The sequence below is a fragment of the Canis lupus genome, chromosome 28, assembly GCF_011100685.1.
Source record: "Canis lupus familiaris isolate Mischka breed German Shepherd chromosome 28, alternate assembly UU_Cfam_GSD_1.0, whole genome shotgun sequence".
In the NCBI taxonomy this organism is placed as follows: Eukaryota; Metazoa; Chordata; class Mammalia; order Carnivora; family Canidae; genus Canis; species Canis lupus.
This window is the reverse complement of record NC_049249.1, coordinates 2,588,112-2,602,383: the sequence shown is the minus strand read 5'-3', so window position 1 is coordinate 2,602,383 and position 14,272 is coordinate 2,588,112. Positions and strand designations below refer to the sequence as shown.

At 48.5% G+C, this 14,272-nt stretch overlaps 2 protein-coding genes and 1 long non-coding RNA gene across 7 annotated transcripts in view; 2 read left to right on the top strand and 1 right to left on the bottom strand.

Moving 5' to 3' along the window:
- RASSF4 (Ras association domain family member 4) overlaps positions 1-5,576 on the top strand; it is a 31,989-nt gene extending 26,413 nt beyond the window's left edge. The window contains exons 7-11 of one of the 2 annotated variants that reach the window (XM_038578096.1): positions 616-717; positions 1,013-1,064; positions 1,634-1,755; positions 2,618-2,715; positions 4,074-5,576. In XM_038578096.1, the coding sequence (XP_038434024.1) occupies positions 616-717; positions 1,013-1,064; positions 1,634-1,755; positions 2,618-2,715; positions 4,074-4,134 (435 nt within the window). In that variant the 3' untranslated portion in view covers positions 4,135-5,576. The remainder of the gene's footprint in view (positions 1-615; positions 718-1,012; positions 1,065-1,633; positions 1,756-2,617; positions 2,716-4,073) is intronic. The other variant, XM_038578097.1, reaches the window with a different exon arrangement.
- Positions 5,577-8,854: 3,278 nt separating this feature from the next.
- On the bottom strand, positions 8,855-10,553 carry LOC119866556. 3 transcript variants are annotated; one of them, XR_005380363.1, is made up of 2 exons: positions 10,006-10,553; positions 8,855-9,011 (listed from the first exon to the last, which is right to left on the bottom strand). It is a non-coding gene; the product is annotated as an uncharacterized LOC119866556 (long non-coding RNA). The 3 variants fall into 3 exon arrangements; XR_005380364.1 differs by lacking the exon at positions 10,006-10,553 and adding an exon at positions 9,124-9,589; XR_005380365.1 differs by lacking the exon at positions 10,006-10,553 and adding an exon at positions 9,381-9,588.
- On the top strand, positions 9,534-13,993 carry ZNF22 (zinc finger protein 22). 2 transcript variants are annotated; one of them, XM_038578098.1, is made up of 2 exons: positions 9,534-9,684; positions 11,952-13,993. In XM_038578098.1, exon 2 carries the CDS (start codon positions 12,031-12,033, stop codon positions 12,706-12,708), a length of 678 nt encoding a protein of 225 aa, XP_038434026.1. In that variant the 5' UTR covers positions 9,534-9,684; positions 11,952-12,030; the 3' UTR covers positions 12,709-13,993. The 2 variants fall into 2 exon arrangements, with proteins under 2 accessions (XP_038434026.1, XP_038434027.1); XM_038578099.1 differs by lacking the exon at positions 9,534-9,684 and adding an exon at positions 10,214-10,418.
- The last annotated feature ends 279 nt before the right edge of the window (positions 13,994-14,272 follow it).

Sequence of the window (14,272 nt, the reverse complement as noted above, 5' to 3'; positions counted from 1 at the left end):
AGCATCACCTGGTGGTTTCCTCAAAATGCAGATTCTGATTCAGGAATCTGGGGCTGGGAGCCAAGACTCTATGCTAATACAGCTGGTCCAGAACACACTTTGAGCTGCAAGGTTTTTGAAAGGTTGTTCATTTGGTCAGCAGTGTGGAGGATGGACAGAAAGCACTGAGATTGGAAGGGGAGAAGTGAGACACTGATGCAGTACAAACTCAGCCTCTACCTCTGGGAGAATGGGGAGGAGCAGACAGATTCCAGAACATTTGGTCTTAGAATCAACAGACCTCTGGGAATTTGACCCAAAGAAAGAGTGAGAAGGAGACTGGTACCCCCACCCACTGTGAAGTACTTCCATGGGACTGGCTGCTAGGATCAGAGAGCTGGCCCTGGTAGCTTTGGAGGCATCTTTCTCACAGGCCTCTGTAAGACAGGAATTGCTACAGCTTCCCCAAGTGCACCAGATGTGGGCACAGCTCTGTGTGGATCTGTGACTGGACAAAGCCCAGAGACGAGGTTCACCTGTCACCCCGGACCCTTTGGCTGACAGTGCCCAGCCCCCGTGTGGTGTCAGCTCCATGTCCCTCTGGCCCCGCCCTGAAGTGCCCACCTCCCTCTACAGACCTCGGTGTTTACTCCTGCCTACGGGTCTGTGACCAATGTGAGGGTCAACAGCACCATGACAACCCTGCACGTGCTCACCCTGCTGCTGAACAAGTTCCGAGTAAGTCTGGCCATGCACAGCCTTGACTTGGGATGCTGGTGGTTTGCTGTCTTGCTGGGAGAGGGAGAGAGGGGGCTGGCAAAGGCTGGGGACACTGCCTGAGGTTCCTGGGTAGAAGGTCTAGTAAAGTTCCCTCTGCTAATGCAACGTCTCTGGGATTTTAAGCAAAGAGAGGGAAGGATCCTTGGGGACTTATGTGTGTGTGTGTGGCACTGGGGGTGTGGTTACTGCCAGGGATCGCTCTCTGTCCTGTTTCATCAAGCCCTGCTCTGACTTCCTGTCACTGCCTGCACAGGTGGAAAATGGCCCCAGTGAGTTTGCACTCTACATTGTTCACGAGTCTGGGGGTAAGTGTCTGCCTGTGCTTTGAGATCAGAAAAACAAAAGTCTCTGTGCGTTTGGCAAGCTCATGGACCATGCTCCTTCTCTGAGGGCCATGCTGGCTTGTGCAGTGGGCCTCCATGAATGTCTCTGCCAGGCCCAAACCCAGGCACACTCACTGCCCCTTTCAGAATCCCACCAAAACCACAAGGGAAGCCACTGTCTTCAACCTCACTCAGTTGGGAGGGGTAGGGGTGCATGTCAGGTTCTGTGAGCTGGAGCTGAAGCCCCTCGCCCCCTGAGAACTGGTACAGAACCTACATGTCATTCTGTGCAGGGTTCTGCCCCATGGTAACTGAGCAGCCGGGCCTCCCCATGTCCCCTGTCCCCTCTCCTACTCTCTGGGCTCCTGTTCCTCTCTGATCTGTCTTTGCTGAATGCCACCATCATGCATCATTCAGGGCAACCTTCTCTTTGGGGTCTAGAGAAGGTTCCCAGGCCCCCTGGACATCCATCTTTTGCCACATTCCCATCCTGCAATGAAGAGGGGCAATCCTAATGCCCCATGAATTTTGTAAATTGCCTTCTTTTTCAGAGCGAACAAAATTAAAAGACTGCGAGTACCCACTGATTTCCAGAATCCTTCATGGGCCATGTGAGAAGATCGCCAGGATATTCCTGATGGAAGCAGACCTGGGCGAGGAAGTTCCCCATGATGTGAGTCAGGGCTGAGGCTCAGGGAGGCCCGCTCCTGAGGAAGGGGCTAGATGATAGCATGGGGGATCTCCCAAGGGCTCTGAAGATGACCTTGGCTAGAGCCCTCTTGAGCAACCTCTCACACAGCTGTCCTAAAGGGCCCCAAGCCCAGCATAGTGATGGCTCCAGCCTTCCCTCCTCCTGCCAGTGGCCACCAGCTCTATCAGCTGTCCTAGGGAAGGAAGGAAACTGGGTCGTAAAAAACCTTTGCCTCTACCTTTCCCCTCAGGCAGGTAGAAACTTTTCCTTTGTTAGAGTGTGTTTAGTTGTTATTACATCAAAGACCCATATAAGGGCTCCTTAACTAGGGCCCCTGCCACAGGGCCAGTGGAAGGGAACAGGTGGCTAAGTCTTAGCACAGCTGAGTCCTAGGCTAGGAAGGAGCATGTTGCTGAGCTCCCTTGCACAGAAAAAGCCAGTAAGGTTTGGACCCAAGGTGAAGACTAGTTACTCTGCCTGTATCCCTTGCACCACTCACAGATTGGTGTGGCTTCATTCCACTGTCAGAAACAATGGTGTTCCCAGCACTCCACACCCCCACCCCGGAGAACACCCAGTGTGGTTCTGCTTTCTATTGAATACATTTCCTAACATTCAACTTAATCTTTCCTCCCAGGGATATTTATTGCCTGTGAGGTAAGAATGGGCTTCTCTGTCCTCCATCCTAGTACAGATAGGTTGTTGGGGGTGGGTGAGGAGCAGGGCAGCCACTTCCTCAGCTCTAAAACATTGCTGAGTCGGCTGCTGTGGAAGCCATGAGGAAAAGAAAACACATTTTTGGCATCTAATTTAAAGCACATTAAAATGTTCTTGGATTTTCTAGGTCGCTCAGTACATTAAATTTGAAATGCCGGTGCTGGACAGTTTTGTTGAAAAATTAAAAGAAGAGGAGGAAAGAGAAATAATCAAACTGACCATGAAGTAAGCAGCACATAAAGAGCCAGTCGTGGGTGCTGAACATCAGGGCAAGTGTTCAGGGGGCAGAGCACCCAGGCCGGGGCTGGGAGAGCTGTCCCTTCTGGGGGCATCAGGTGCGCTTGCTTGACTCAGGGAGACCTGCGGACCCTGGCTACCCAGCACCGCCCTCTGGCCCCCTGCTCACTATTGACATCAAGCTGGGGTGACAGCCTGTGAACATGGCAGGACACAGTGCAAACCACCCATCTGGCTTCAGCACCTCACCAGCATGGGAGGGGCGCAGCTGCTGAAACTGAGCAGGAGAGTCAGACAGGAGTGCGGGTGGGTGCTGGACCAGGGTAACAAGTTCTACTGATAATAGAGCCCTGGAAGAGTGACTGAGGAGAGGGCCTGCTCAGGGCACATTCAGCCTGGTCTGGGCCTTTTGTGCTAGAGGGAATTCTGAGCCTGCCAAAAAACAGTGGCCATTGGAACTTTCTGTATCAACTGATGCTTTTAGGTGCAAGGGACCCGTTAGGTGGAAAGGTGAGCATGAGCAGTGTCACCTGCTGGCTCCTGGGAAAGATAAATCAAAGCTCAGCTGGGTGAGGCTAGCCAAGTTGCACTGGCCAGTGACTGCTCTGTCCTTTTGCAGAGTGAAGGATGGGGCAGGGAGAGCACATGGGGCACTCAGTCAGGGCCAGGGTTGGAGTCCCCCTTAAGGAAGGGAAGGAAGTAGTCTGTTCACGGTGAGAGGGCCTGTAGTAGGCGGACTGGTTTGGATTCCAGTTTTTGGCTGAATGATTTTTGAAAAGCCACAGCCCTGCCCTAAGCCCCCACCCCCACCCCTCGCCTCTGTGCAGTGAGGTCCCATTTGGGAAGTCAGCAGAGACCCCCAATCAGAGGGGACCGTCCACCATGCAGTCTGCTGCATTGCTGTCGGGTCTGGGAGCTGGAAGGGGACCTGGGGGTCACCTGGCCAGTCTATTCAGGGCACAGAGAGGAAACCGAGGCCTGAGGCAAGGAAGGTTGCAGCCTGGGTCACTGATGAGCCTGGGCCTAAATTCAGGCTTCCCAATCCATGCTCTGCCACCCTGTCCTCTCCAGCATGCTCCTTTCTATACCGGAGAATCTTTAGATAGAAACAGCACATTCTGCTTTTGAAGCTTGGCGGGGTCTGCAGCCCTGTCTGACTGTTCCTCTAAGCCACTGGCCTTACAGGGTGTGGGCCTGGCTCTTCCCTCTCCTTGGCGGAGAAGAGATGGTAGCCACTAATCAGCCTTGGGTCTCCTGGCCCAGTCATCTGTGCAGTCCCTCACTCTGTTGCCCTGTCCCTGTGTGTTCCAGTGTCAGTGAGTCTTCTTGGCTGTGTCTTCATCTAGGTTCCAAGCCCTGCGTCTGACGATGCTGCAGCGTCTGAAGCAGCTGGTAGAGACCAAGTAGCCAGCCAGTGCCAGCCTCTCCGGAAGCCTCCCACAGCCAATGCACACTGAGTGTGGGTGGCCAGGCCCTGATTGGTCACACTGACCAAGAGCCACCTGCTGAAGAATCTAGCACCTGTGTTTCTACATGTCTACCTGCCTAAGTACCATGAGTCGCACGTCCCTGGCTCTCTGAGCACTCACAGGGCCCAGAGCCAGGACTGCGGAGCCACGAATTTGCTCTTTGGGGTCTATGTGTGTGAGGCTTACCTGTGCAGTAAGCGGCCCTGGAGTTGGGGCACTGGCCACATTATGTGGCTGGATGGTGTGGCCAGTCCTATTCATGCTACACCTCTCTTGCTCAGGAGAGCAGTACCTGATTGAGCCCATCGGGTGTGTGCTCTATCTGCTTTCCAAGTGCCTGGCCCAGAGTTTCTGCATGGCCACAAGCCCCTGACCTCCTCATCCACATGAACCATGAGATCCCTGTCTGCCTTCACCTCATGCTGCTGCTCAGGACTCTGCTGGGAAAAGCTGGAGATGCCAGTAGATATGGGATGTGCCCTGCTTCTGGCCGTCACTTCCCCATGGCATCCCTGGCCTCCAAGCCTCAATGCCACTCAAGGAGCATTGCATAGCCTAGCACTCTGGCAGCAGAGGTCAGACCGGGAATAAGACCATGAGCATCCCATCCTTTCTCTGCAGCCCTGGCTTTTAACTACCTCTATGAGACCTGAAGGAATTCTTATAAGGAGCTTACTGCGGGTAACATGGCACTTTGATCACAGAGAGGAGGTGGTCCACATGACATTGGAAGGATGCCAGCCCATGTGCAGTGGAGTCCAGGGCTCAGGCAGTGGCTCAGGAAGGCAATGTTCAGTCCTCATCCCCACTGCCCCATGGATGGGTGCCTCCTGCCCTTTCTGGGCTTTTTCCTCCACTCTCTACACTTCCTGTCAAAGGGGCACAATGAGGAGAAAGAGCTTTAAATTCCCTGGGGCCAGAACAATTTGGATTTATCAGCTGATGGAGAATTTCTGGAAAGAATGGGAAAGCCTTTGCAAAACTATGCAACAGTTTACATCAGTCATGTGAAGTGTTTGTCCAGAACAGAGCAAGTTGAAGCCCAAATTCTTTTCCCACTGGGGACTGTGGATAGCAGATTTAAAGATTTAAAGAGAAGAACTATAAAATCCTCCAAATATAAGAGACATTCATTCCAGCTTTGTTCCATGCAATGGCTCCTTACTGGCCCCCATAAAGAGCAGAGCTTGGGAGCAGCCATGCTGTGTGGACCCACCGTTCAGGGTGAACTTCATGCCAGGATTTCCCAGACCTAGCTCCATTGTCGCAGAGACATGCAGAGATGCCCCAGGGAGATCCCCTATGGTATCTGTAATCTCTGTGCTCCTTTCCTTTCTAGTTTCCTAGGTACTCAATAAAGGTGTGCTCTATTCAACTGAAGGAGTTAGGACCAAGACTTCTTTTTGCTTTTACGTGTCAACCTTGACTCCCAGCTCTAACCTCTGAAACTTTTATCCTACAATATATGTGGCCAGATTTGGCAACAGAGCCAAAGCTGAGCCACAGCCTGCTGCTGTAGATCCCAAAGTGACTCCTTCATTTCAGTGCATTTCAGACTAGTGTGGGGCCTGAGGACAAAGGTAGCCAAAGGGCACAGGGGAAGAATCACTGGTGGGAGTCTGTGAGCAGCCTGGATGATGAGCAATAGGATCAGCATCTCAGAGGACCATAGGAATCTTCCACGCAGGGGCTCGGATGGGACGGCAGTAGTACCTAAGAGAGGGTAGAAAACAAATCAAACAGCCTTCCCAGGTCGTTCTACTCCCCAGCACATATTTACAAGCTCAGGTCTAGGACAACTGCCAATCCATTGTTCAGCAGTAATTGTGCCAGGCTAGTGCTCACTCCTGGAGGGACAAAGAGCCATGGTTCACCTTAATAGGAGGTGTTCAGGGTTATCCTCAGTTGGAGAAGCAAAGTAGATGCCCAGGAGGGCCAGGGGGCCCACAGAGGATAGAGCTGGTATAGAGCCCTGGAAGGGGCCCTGGAGGCTGAGCCCAGATTGGAACAGTTGGCATTCCAGCCTGAGAAACACCTGCCAGGTTAGGAGCAGGATAGGGCCCTGTACACGGCAAACCATCAGATCAGGACCCCCTCTGAAAGTACTTGCTGGTTTTGCTTCATAGTTTTTTCATGTTTAGGATGTTCCTTTTTTTTTTTTTTTTTTTGCAATTGTTAAAATACTATTTAAGGCCTATCTAGATAAGACCACTTTTGAAATAGACATTATCAAAACTAACTTCTGAATATCACAGCTAAGAAAAAAAACACTAGCAGGTTGCACAGGAAAGGGAAAAATGTAGGCCTCTACAGTCAGCTGAGGGGTTAGCCAATCTTTCTATCAACAGTGTATTTGCTTTTCAGAGGCAATTTAAAAAGCTGCTAATTCAGCTCACCATGACACCACAATTGCAGACTTTCTCTGCTAGGCTCTGTGGCTTCCCACTGGTTAATGCAGGAGCTCTATTTTCCTCTCCAAAGAGCTTACAGTATTTCTCATGTGCTCCCTCACTAACTAGTATCTCAGGCAATAAAAGTAGCCAAAACAAAGTACAGATTCCGGTGAGTGAATGTCCTCTCCTAAAACAGGACTATCTTCCCAGTCTCAGGAACCAGAGAAAATAATAAACAAAGGATGAAATCAACATGATTGCAAAAGTACTGGACGCAGGAAAAACAGGGTAGTTTGCCCAGAACAAATTATCAGAAGGAACCAAAAAACAGCTTGTTTTTCTCATGTGATACCATATGCCACCTGCAGGTATGTTTACCAGAAAATGGATTAAAGGCCTTTCCACTATCACAAAAAAGCCATGTGTTCACCCAGGATACATCTGGACCTTTTAGTCCCATGGAAACAAAGCACATCCAGTCTGACCAGGTGATTTGTGGAGGAGCCAGCAATGCACAATCTGTCCCCTGGTGGGCAGGGCACAGGTACCCTGCAGCTGTGGAGAAAGGAGAGAGATAACTCTTCTCAGGTGCCCAGATGGACAGCAGCCCCCCTGCCTCTCAGTCCCTCAACTGTGATCAAGCAGGAAGTACAGTCAGAGCCAATTTGTTCTAAGTATGAAAACAACAAATGTGCACGTGCTGTATTTAGACCCCACAAGCTGAGATTGTCTGGAAGAAAGCCAGCTGTTGACCTGCCCCTGGACTCACAACATGCAGGGTGGGGCTCTGCTCCCCTCTGGCCATGCTTTTAATAGAGATGTTTTCTGCAAACCCAGGAATGGGAATCCCTAGAGTTTCCTTTCCCAGGGAACCCAAAGGAAACAAAGTCTCAAGCTTGGTGGACAGAACCATTGTTCAGGGTACCTTTGTAGGAGATGGATCACTCCTGTTACTGCACTTGTGCCATACATGTGACCATCCTCCCTTACATTATTGCCAAATGCAGCCGTGCTCCCTGCTGAGACAGGGCTTTTCTGTACGATGTGTGTACTCCCTTCCTAGAATGAGCTCTTCAAATACAACCAGGCTCAAGGGCACACCGGTCCCTGCCAGGTGGTTTCCCAGAGAAGCCCAGCCAACAAGGAGATGACAGCAGCTTGGTGGAGGATAGAGCAGTGAAGATGTGGAAAGTGGCTTGATCCTGGATATATTTTGAAGACAGAGATACCAGAATTCAGGATTTCATTGAGTTTGGGTTGGGGGTGAAAAAAGAGACAACAATGGCATCAAGATTTTCGGCCTGAGCAACTAGAAAAAAGGAGTTGCCAATTGCTAGGATGAAGACTGTTGAAGAAAGGGGTTGGTTGAATGTCAGAAGTTCCTTTGGGACATATGTTAGGTTCAAGATGTCCGTCACATACGCAAATGGCCCCAGAATGAGCAATTGGATATACAGGTCTGGAGTTTAATAATATTTGCATCCCAGGGTCGGACTACTAGAGTTATAGGTCAGGAGTCTTTAGCATATAAGATGGTATTTGAAGCTATCAGACTGAAGCAGCTCTACAGGGGAATGAGGGCACAGAGAAAGGAAGAGAGGTCAGATAACCCAGCACTTGCCAGGCTGTCAGAGAAGGAGGAGGAGCTTGTAAGAGAGGAGAACCGGGAGAGATCATTCTCAGAGAGAAACGAGGGGGCAGGCTGAAAGTCAGGAGACTGTGGTGCCGAAAAGACTCCTCCCAATCCTTGATCTTCCACTAAACACCCTGTGTGAACCTGAGTAAACTTCTCTAAGCCTTGGTGTCCTATCTGTGGAGTGTGATCATTCCCATCTTCCAGACACTTTTTGGTGATAATTGAGGTGTTAAGCTCGAAATGGAGTCATTTGCCCCTGCTCCCCTCCCCTAAAGAAACCAAGACTTAGTTACAGTTTCAACTTATGCCAGGAATGTGGTCTTGTAACATCTGAAATTTTCTGATGATCATTAGTGAGGGCATCCATATGACAAAGACTCTGCCTTTCCATCCCTCTCCACCAAAATATAACAATCTTTCTTTTTTCCTCTTGCTAATACTGTTTCCCACCCTCCTTCCTATAAAAAAAAAAAAAAAAAACTTTCCATTTTGTACAACTCCTTGGAGCATCTCTCTACTTCCTGGATGCTGCCCATTCATAGTGGCTTAACAAAGCGGACTAAGATCTTAAAATTTACCTGAAACTAGTAGAACATTGTAAGTTAACTACAGTAGAAACTACAGCAGAATTAAAGATTTTTAAATTTTTTTTTATTCATGAGAGGCAGAGACACATGCATACTTCCTGCGGGGAGCCGTCTGGGGTATTCGATCCCATGACCGCGGGATCACGACCTGGGCCGAAGGCAGAAGCTTAACCGCTGAGCCATGCAGGTGCACCTACACCTGAAATTTAAAAAAAAAAAAAAAAAAAGTTGACATTTCCTTCGTTAAGAAAACATCTTTAAAAAACCACAGGCGACTATAGCAGTAACAGTTGCAGCTCTCCCCAGAGTACCTCTTTTTTCTCTTTTTCATTGTTTTTACTGGAGTTGGATTTGCCAACGTGCAGTCATGACACCCAGTGCTCATCGCATCCAGCGTCCTCCTCAGTGCCCTCACCCCTCCCCGAGCTGGGAGCACCCCTTTGTAGCTAAGCGCTCGGCCCTTAGAGGGAGGACGAGGTCCCGCGGCCGGGCGGGCGGCCGCCGCCTTTCAAGGCCCCGACTGATGGGGCTGCAGTGAGCCCCGGGCGGGAGGCCAGTTCGCACCCACCAAGGGACGCGGCCATAGGTCTGGCGTCCCGCAGCCCCTGCGATGCCTTCGGGGCGGCGGGCGGGGGAACAAAGCGGGGAGAAACTCCGGGCGCCTTCTTTCCGGCGGGCCCCGCGCCCGCGCCCGCGCCCGCGCCGCACCAGCACCAGCACCAGCACCATAGAGGGCCGCCCCGCCACGTTCCTAGAGCGGCCGCCGGCGCCGACAGACGGCGCGGCCCGCACTTCCGGCGGCGCGAGGGGCGCCCAGCAGCGAGCGAGCCAGGGCGGCGGCGGCGGCGGCGGCGGCGGCGGCCCGCGGCGCGGTGAGTGGGCCGGGGGCGCGCGGCGCGGTGGTGGAGGCCGCTCGGGCGCCGCGGACCCGGGCCCCTCTCCGGGAGCCGCGGGGAAGGCCGGGCGCGGGGCGGGGGCGCGGGGCGGGCGGGCCGGGCCTGCGGGGCGAGGCGGGCGGAGGCCGGGCCGGGGCGGGCGGAGGCCGGGGCGGGCGGAGGCCTGCGCGGGCCGCTCTCCTCTGCCGCCGCCCCTAGGCCGGCCGTCGCCCGGCGCTCCGCAGGACTGAATAGTTTGAACCAGCGCTGGGGTAGCGCGGGGCTGTGAGGGGAGCCCCGGACCCGGACTCGGCGCACCTCCGACATCCCGAGGACGTAGCGGCGTTATTGTCCTCCCGGTGTCACGTAGCGGAAGGCGGGTCCAGCCCATTCCGGGGACGCGTGTTGGCGCGACGGCGGCCCCGTCACCCAGGGCTGCGGCGATACCGCACCTGCCGGGTACCGAGCCGGGCCGGGCCGGGCCGAGCCGAGCCGGGCCGGGCCGAGCCGGGCCGCAGCAGCGCCGCACCTGGCGCGGGAAGCCGTGGCCGCCCCTCGGTTCTGCCATCAAGAGGACGGGCTCTGGGATCAGGCTGGGGGCCCGGCACCTGGCCGGAGTAGGCCTGCCTGTCCTTAGCTGTAGAATGGACATCACCGCGTGAAGCTTCTCTGCGAGTCAAGTCTCCTAGAATAGTGTCTGGCACACGTGATTGTCACGGGTAGCGGCCTCGGTGGGTTACGTGGTCTCAGAGCTTCCTACCACATCTGATTTCCATAGTATTAAAAATGATTTTTTCAATGTATGATTGCTATTATAGGCTGTTTGTTTCACCATCAACACCAAGTGCCTAGCAAATGCCTCCTTGAAATAGGCGTTCTGTAAACAGCTATTCTGTAATAGATGCGCTGCAAATACTGACTAAAGTTAATGAGTAATGCTCCCTCGGTGATCGGTATTGTATGCACTTTGCTCTTTCTGATACTTAACCATAATTTTAACACAGAGAATTATTAAATATCCAGATAGAGTCCTCAGCATTACCAGGCCTGGAGTCTGAATTATACAAACAGATGAAGGAAAGGCAAGAACAATGATATAATTGGTATTTTCCATCATTTGCTTTATAAGCTTTATAAGCTTGATGCAGAGACCCAGGGTAATTATTCCCATTTTAAAGTCTACTTCCTGACATAAGATGTGGAAAATAGTTCCAATAATCTTATTACTTTTGCAGCCTAGCTTATTCCACATTGTCACCTATTTGGAGTTTGTGGCTTGTAGGTTTGTTTATAGCCATTATTTTAAACGACCTTCTAAGTGAATAAATGAAATTAATTTGAGTGTTTGCAGCATTTGGGTATTTTAAAACTTCTATTTTTGCATGTAAACTACTTTTTTCCTCCTCCGTTTCTTGAGTTCTACTCACCACTCTTTGTTTCTACTCAGTTTCATTCCACTATCCAGTAAAAGTTCTGAATTTCTTTTCTTCTCCAGAAACAATTCCTTTGTTTCATTTGGGTCATTAGAATCTAGGGAAAACAAACCTCCTATAAAGCATCTCTTCGTTTACATTTTCTCATTCAGGATTACTGAATTGACTTCCAGAAACTATAGGGTAGTTCCTACTTTCAAAACAATTCATGCTGCAAAGTTAGAGCCAAGTTGTATCCATGCTGTGAAAGTAGAATGGCGAAACAAGCATAAACAAAAATATTTAATAAAGTGCAATGATTTGTCATTTCTTTCTAATCTGGATGCCTAACATAGTCACCGGTAAGTAGAACTTTAACGTAGGAGTAAATATTAAAATGTAATAATAGTCTATTACCTGAATTTAGGTTGTCTTTCGGAGTTATTCTGTTCCCATTAATATACTATGTTGTCTCCACCTGTTAATCCTTCAGAGTTATTATATAGTCACTTGATAATGCCTAATAAAAACTTACTTGATAATGCCTTAATAAAAACTTACTTCATTTCACATTATCATTTTTATTTTGTCCTATCCCAACAGACAAAAACTCCATAGGTAAATTTGGTCAAAATTTGGGGATATTTATTAAGTTGAAACCCTGGGAATTATTAGAATTATTTTCCAAGTGTTTTTCCCCCCAAATTGTCTTTGTTTTCTTATGTATTGAATACATTTTTTATTTAAACATGGATGCAATTTCAGTGGGTTGAAGATTAAATAATATGGGTTCAATTTGAATAATAACAACAATGATCTACCTTGGCTCTTATTTTTTTTTCTTCTACACAGAAAATTCTGAGCTGTGTAGCACTAGGAAGTGAAACTTCAGAAGAGAGCAGACTCTTAAGAATACATTTGGCTCATCACCATGCGGTTAGGAAAACCAAAGGGAAGTATTTCTCGGAGCTCGAGCCAAGGAAAAGCCTGTGAAAACCCACGCAAAACAGGCAGGCAGCGGCAAAAATGGGGAATGACTGTTCGATTTGACTCAAGCTTGAGTAGACTGCGAAGAAGCTTGGATGAGAAACCTTATAAATGTACTGAATGTGAAAAGAGTTTTAGTCAGAGCTCAACCCTTTTTCAACACCAGAAGATTCACACTGGAAAGAAATCCCATAAATGTGCCGATTGCGGAAAAAGTTTCTTTCAGAGCTCTAACCTCATTCAGCATCGGCGGATCCATACCGGGGAAAAACCCTATAAATGTGATGAGTGTGGAGAAAGGTTTAAACAGAGCTCAAATCTCATTCAGCACCAGAGAATTCATACTGGAGAAAAACCCTATCAGTGTGATGAGTGTGGCCGATGTTTCAGCCAGAGTTCCCACCTTATTCAACATCAGAGAACCCACACAGGGGAGAAGCCCTACCAATGCAGTGAATGTGGCAAATGCTTCAGCCAGAGCTCTCATCTTAGGCAGCACACGAAGGTGCACAAAGAAGAAAAACCTCGTAAAACCCGAGGCAAAAATATTAGGTCAAAAACTCACTTAGTGTCATCCTGGAAAGCTGGTACAGGTAGGAAGTCAGTGGCTGGTCTCCGCTAAACTAAGTAAAGGGCACTGCTTCAACCTTCTTTTAAAAATGAATAAATACAAGCTATCTCTTTTAGAACTGGAGATATTTTGTAATAGACCACTTAAATACTGTATCCTTTCCTAGCATGGAGACATTGGATATTTGCTGACATTGGGCTGAAAGAAACTATGAGTCCACCTGTTCTCTTTCTCTCTCTCTCTCTCTCTCTCTCTTTTTTTTTTTTTATGTAACTTGGAGTACAAAAAACTGAAACTATGTTTTGAGAGACTTTAAGATCTTGAACTCCTGTGATATTGCTTCCTGCATCATTTTGACAAAAACAACCATGTTTTTGATGACACATGTAAAAGTGCAGGTATTCTGGTGACTCCTCAGTTTTAGGATTTTCTGTGAAAGGAGTAATTAAAAGGGAGAAGAAATTAATTCCATTAGTTTGGAAGTTCTGCGACCGATGAGGAGATTTTATGTTTGTAAAGTTTTGTAGTATATTAACCGTTGGTTTGTAAGTATGACTCCAGATTGAACATAACAACATGTATTCATGTTCAGATTTTTAATCAACAATACCCATCACTTTGTTAGCTTTTTTTGTTGTTTTTTTCCCTACTGCTTATGGACAGTTATTAAAGGAATTTCCCTCTTTTTCACCAAATTCTTAGTAAGAGATACTCTAGAAGCCAAAGTGAAAACAATTAGACCACAAGTCTCCTATTCCTAGGAGCACAATTCTTTGAGGTGGTGTTATACTGTTATCACTTGTTTTCCAGAAATTGGGGTGGATTTATGTTGATCTATCCCCATGCCTCTGTCTTTTGGCATTCTTTTATGCTCTGACAAATGGAGCTAGCCTTTTAGATCTACATGAATAAGAATCAAACCATATTATACCAACACCTCTCCACTTGTTAATTAGAAATCTACAATTTACACACTTCCCTGTGTACCCCCTTTGAGAGTTTTAGATAACACTGGTTATCTTAAATGTTTGTCAACAGTGAAAATCATTTAAAGTGTTGATGCATTGTAGCTCAATGTGTAGATTTTGAAATGTAAGCTAACTTTCTCTGATTTAATATGAATTATTTATGAAGTCAAGCATACATGTTTCTTAACTTTCATCAGAACAGTGCCAAGAGTCAGACTTTCTGATCAGCCTTCAGCTCAGGTTTTAATTTCTATTGAATGCTAACATTCTTCTGATTTTTTTTGTATCTTTTATAATCATACCAGTTCCTGCTGTATTAATGACAGTTATCCGTAAAAATAAAACAAAATGGAATATTTTGCATACTACTACCTCCTGATTATTTTGCCCTTGGGAAATTGTTTTAATGATATAGACAACACCTAAAATCACAGGTTTTGGAAAAATCACTTGCTTTGTGTGTTATTGATTTCCTGAAGCTTGAACTTTGCCCCCCTCCTGGCCTTGCATTTGAGTCCAAGTCATAGAAGATGGTCTTGTTGATAAGTTTCATCCAACAGAATATCCACAAAGTGTTTTGTGAGTATGAGGTGATTATAGTTATCTTTTACAAAAAGATAACTTGAGGGGATCCCTGGGTGGCGCAG

What these genes read in the sequence shown, in the direction of transcription:
- ZNF22 (XM_038578098.1), top strand. Translation starts at nt 12,031, where the DNA reads ATGCGGTTAGGAAAACCAAAGGGAAGTATTTCTCGGAGCTCGAGCCAA.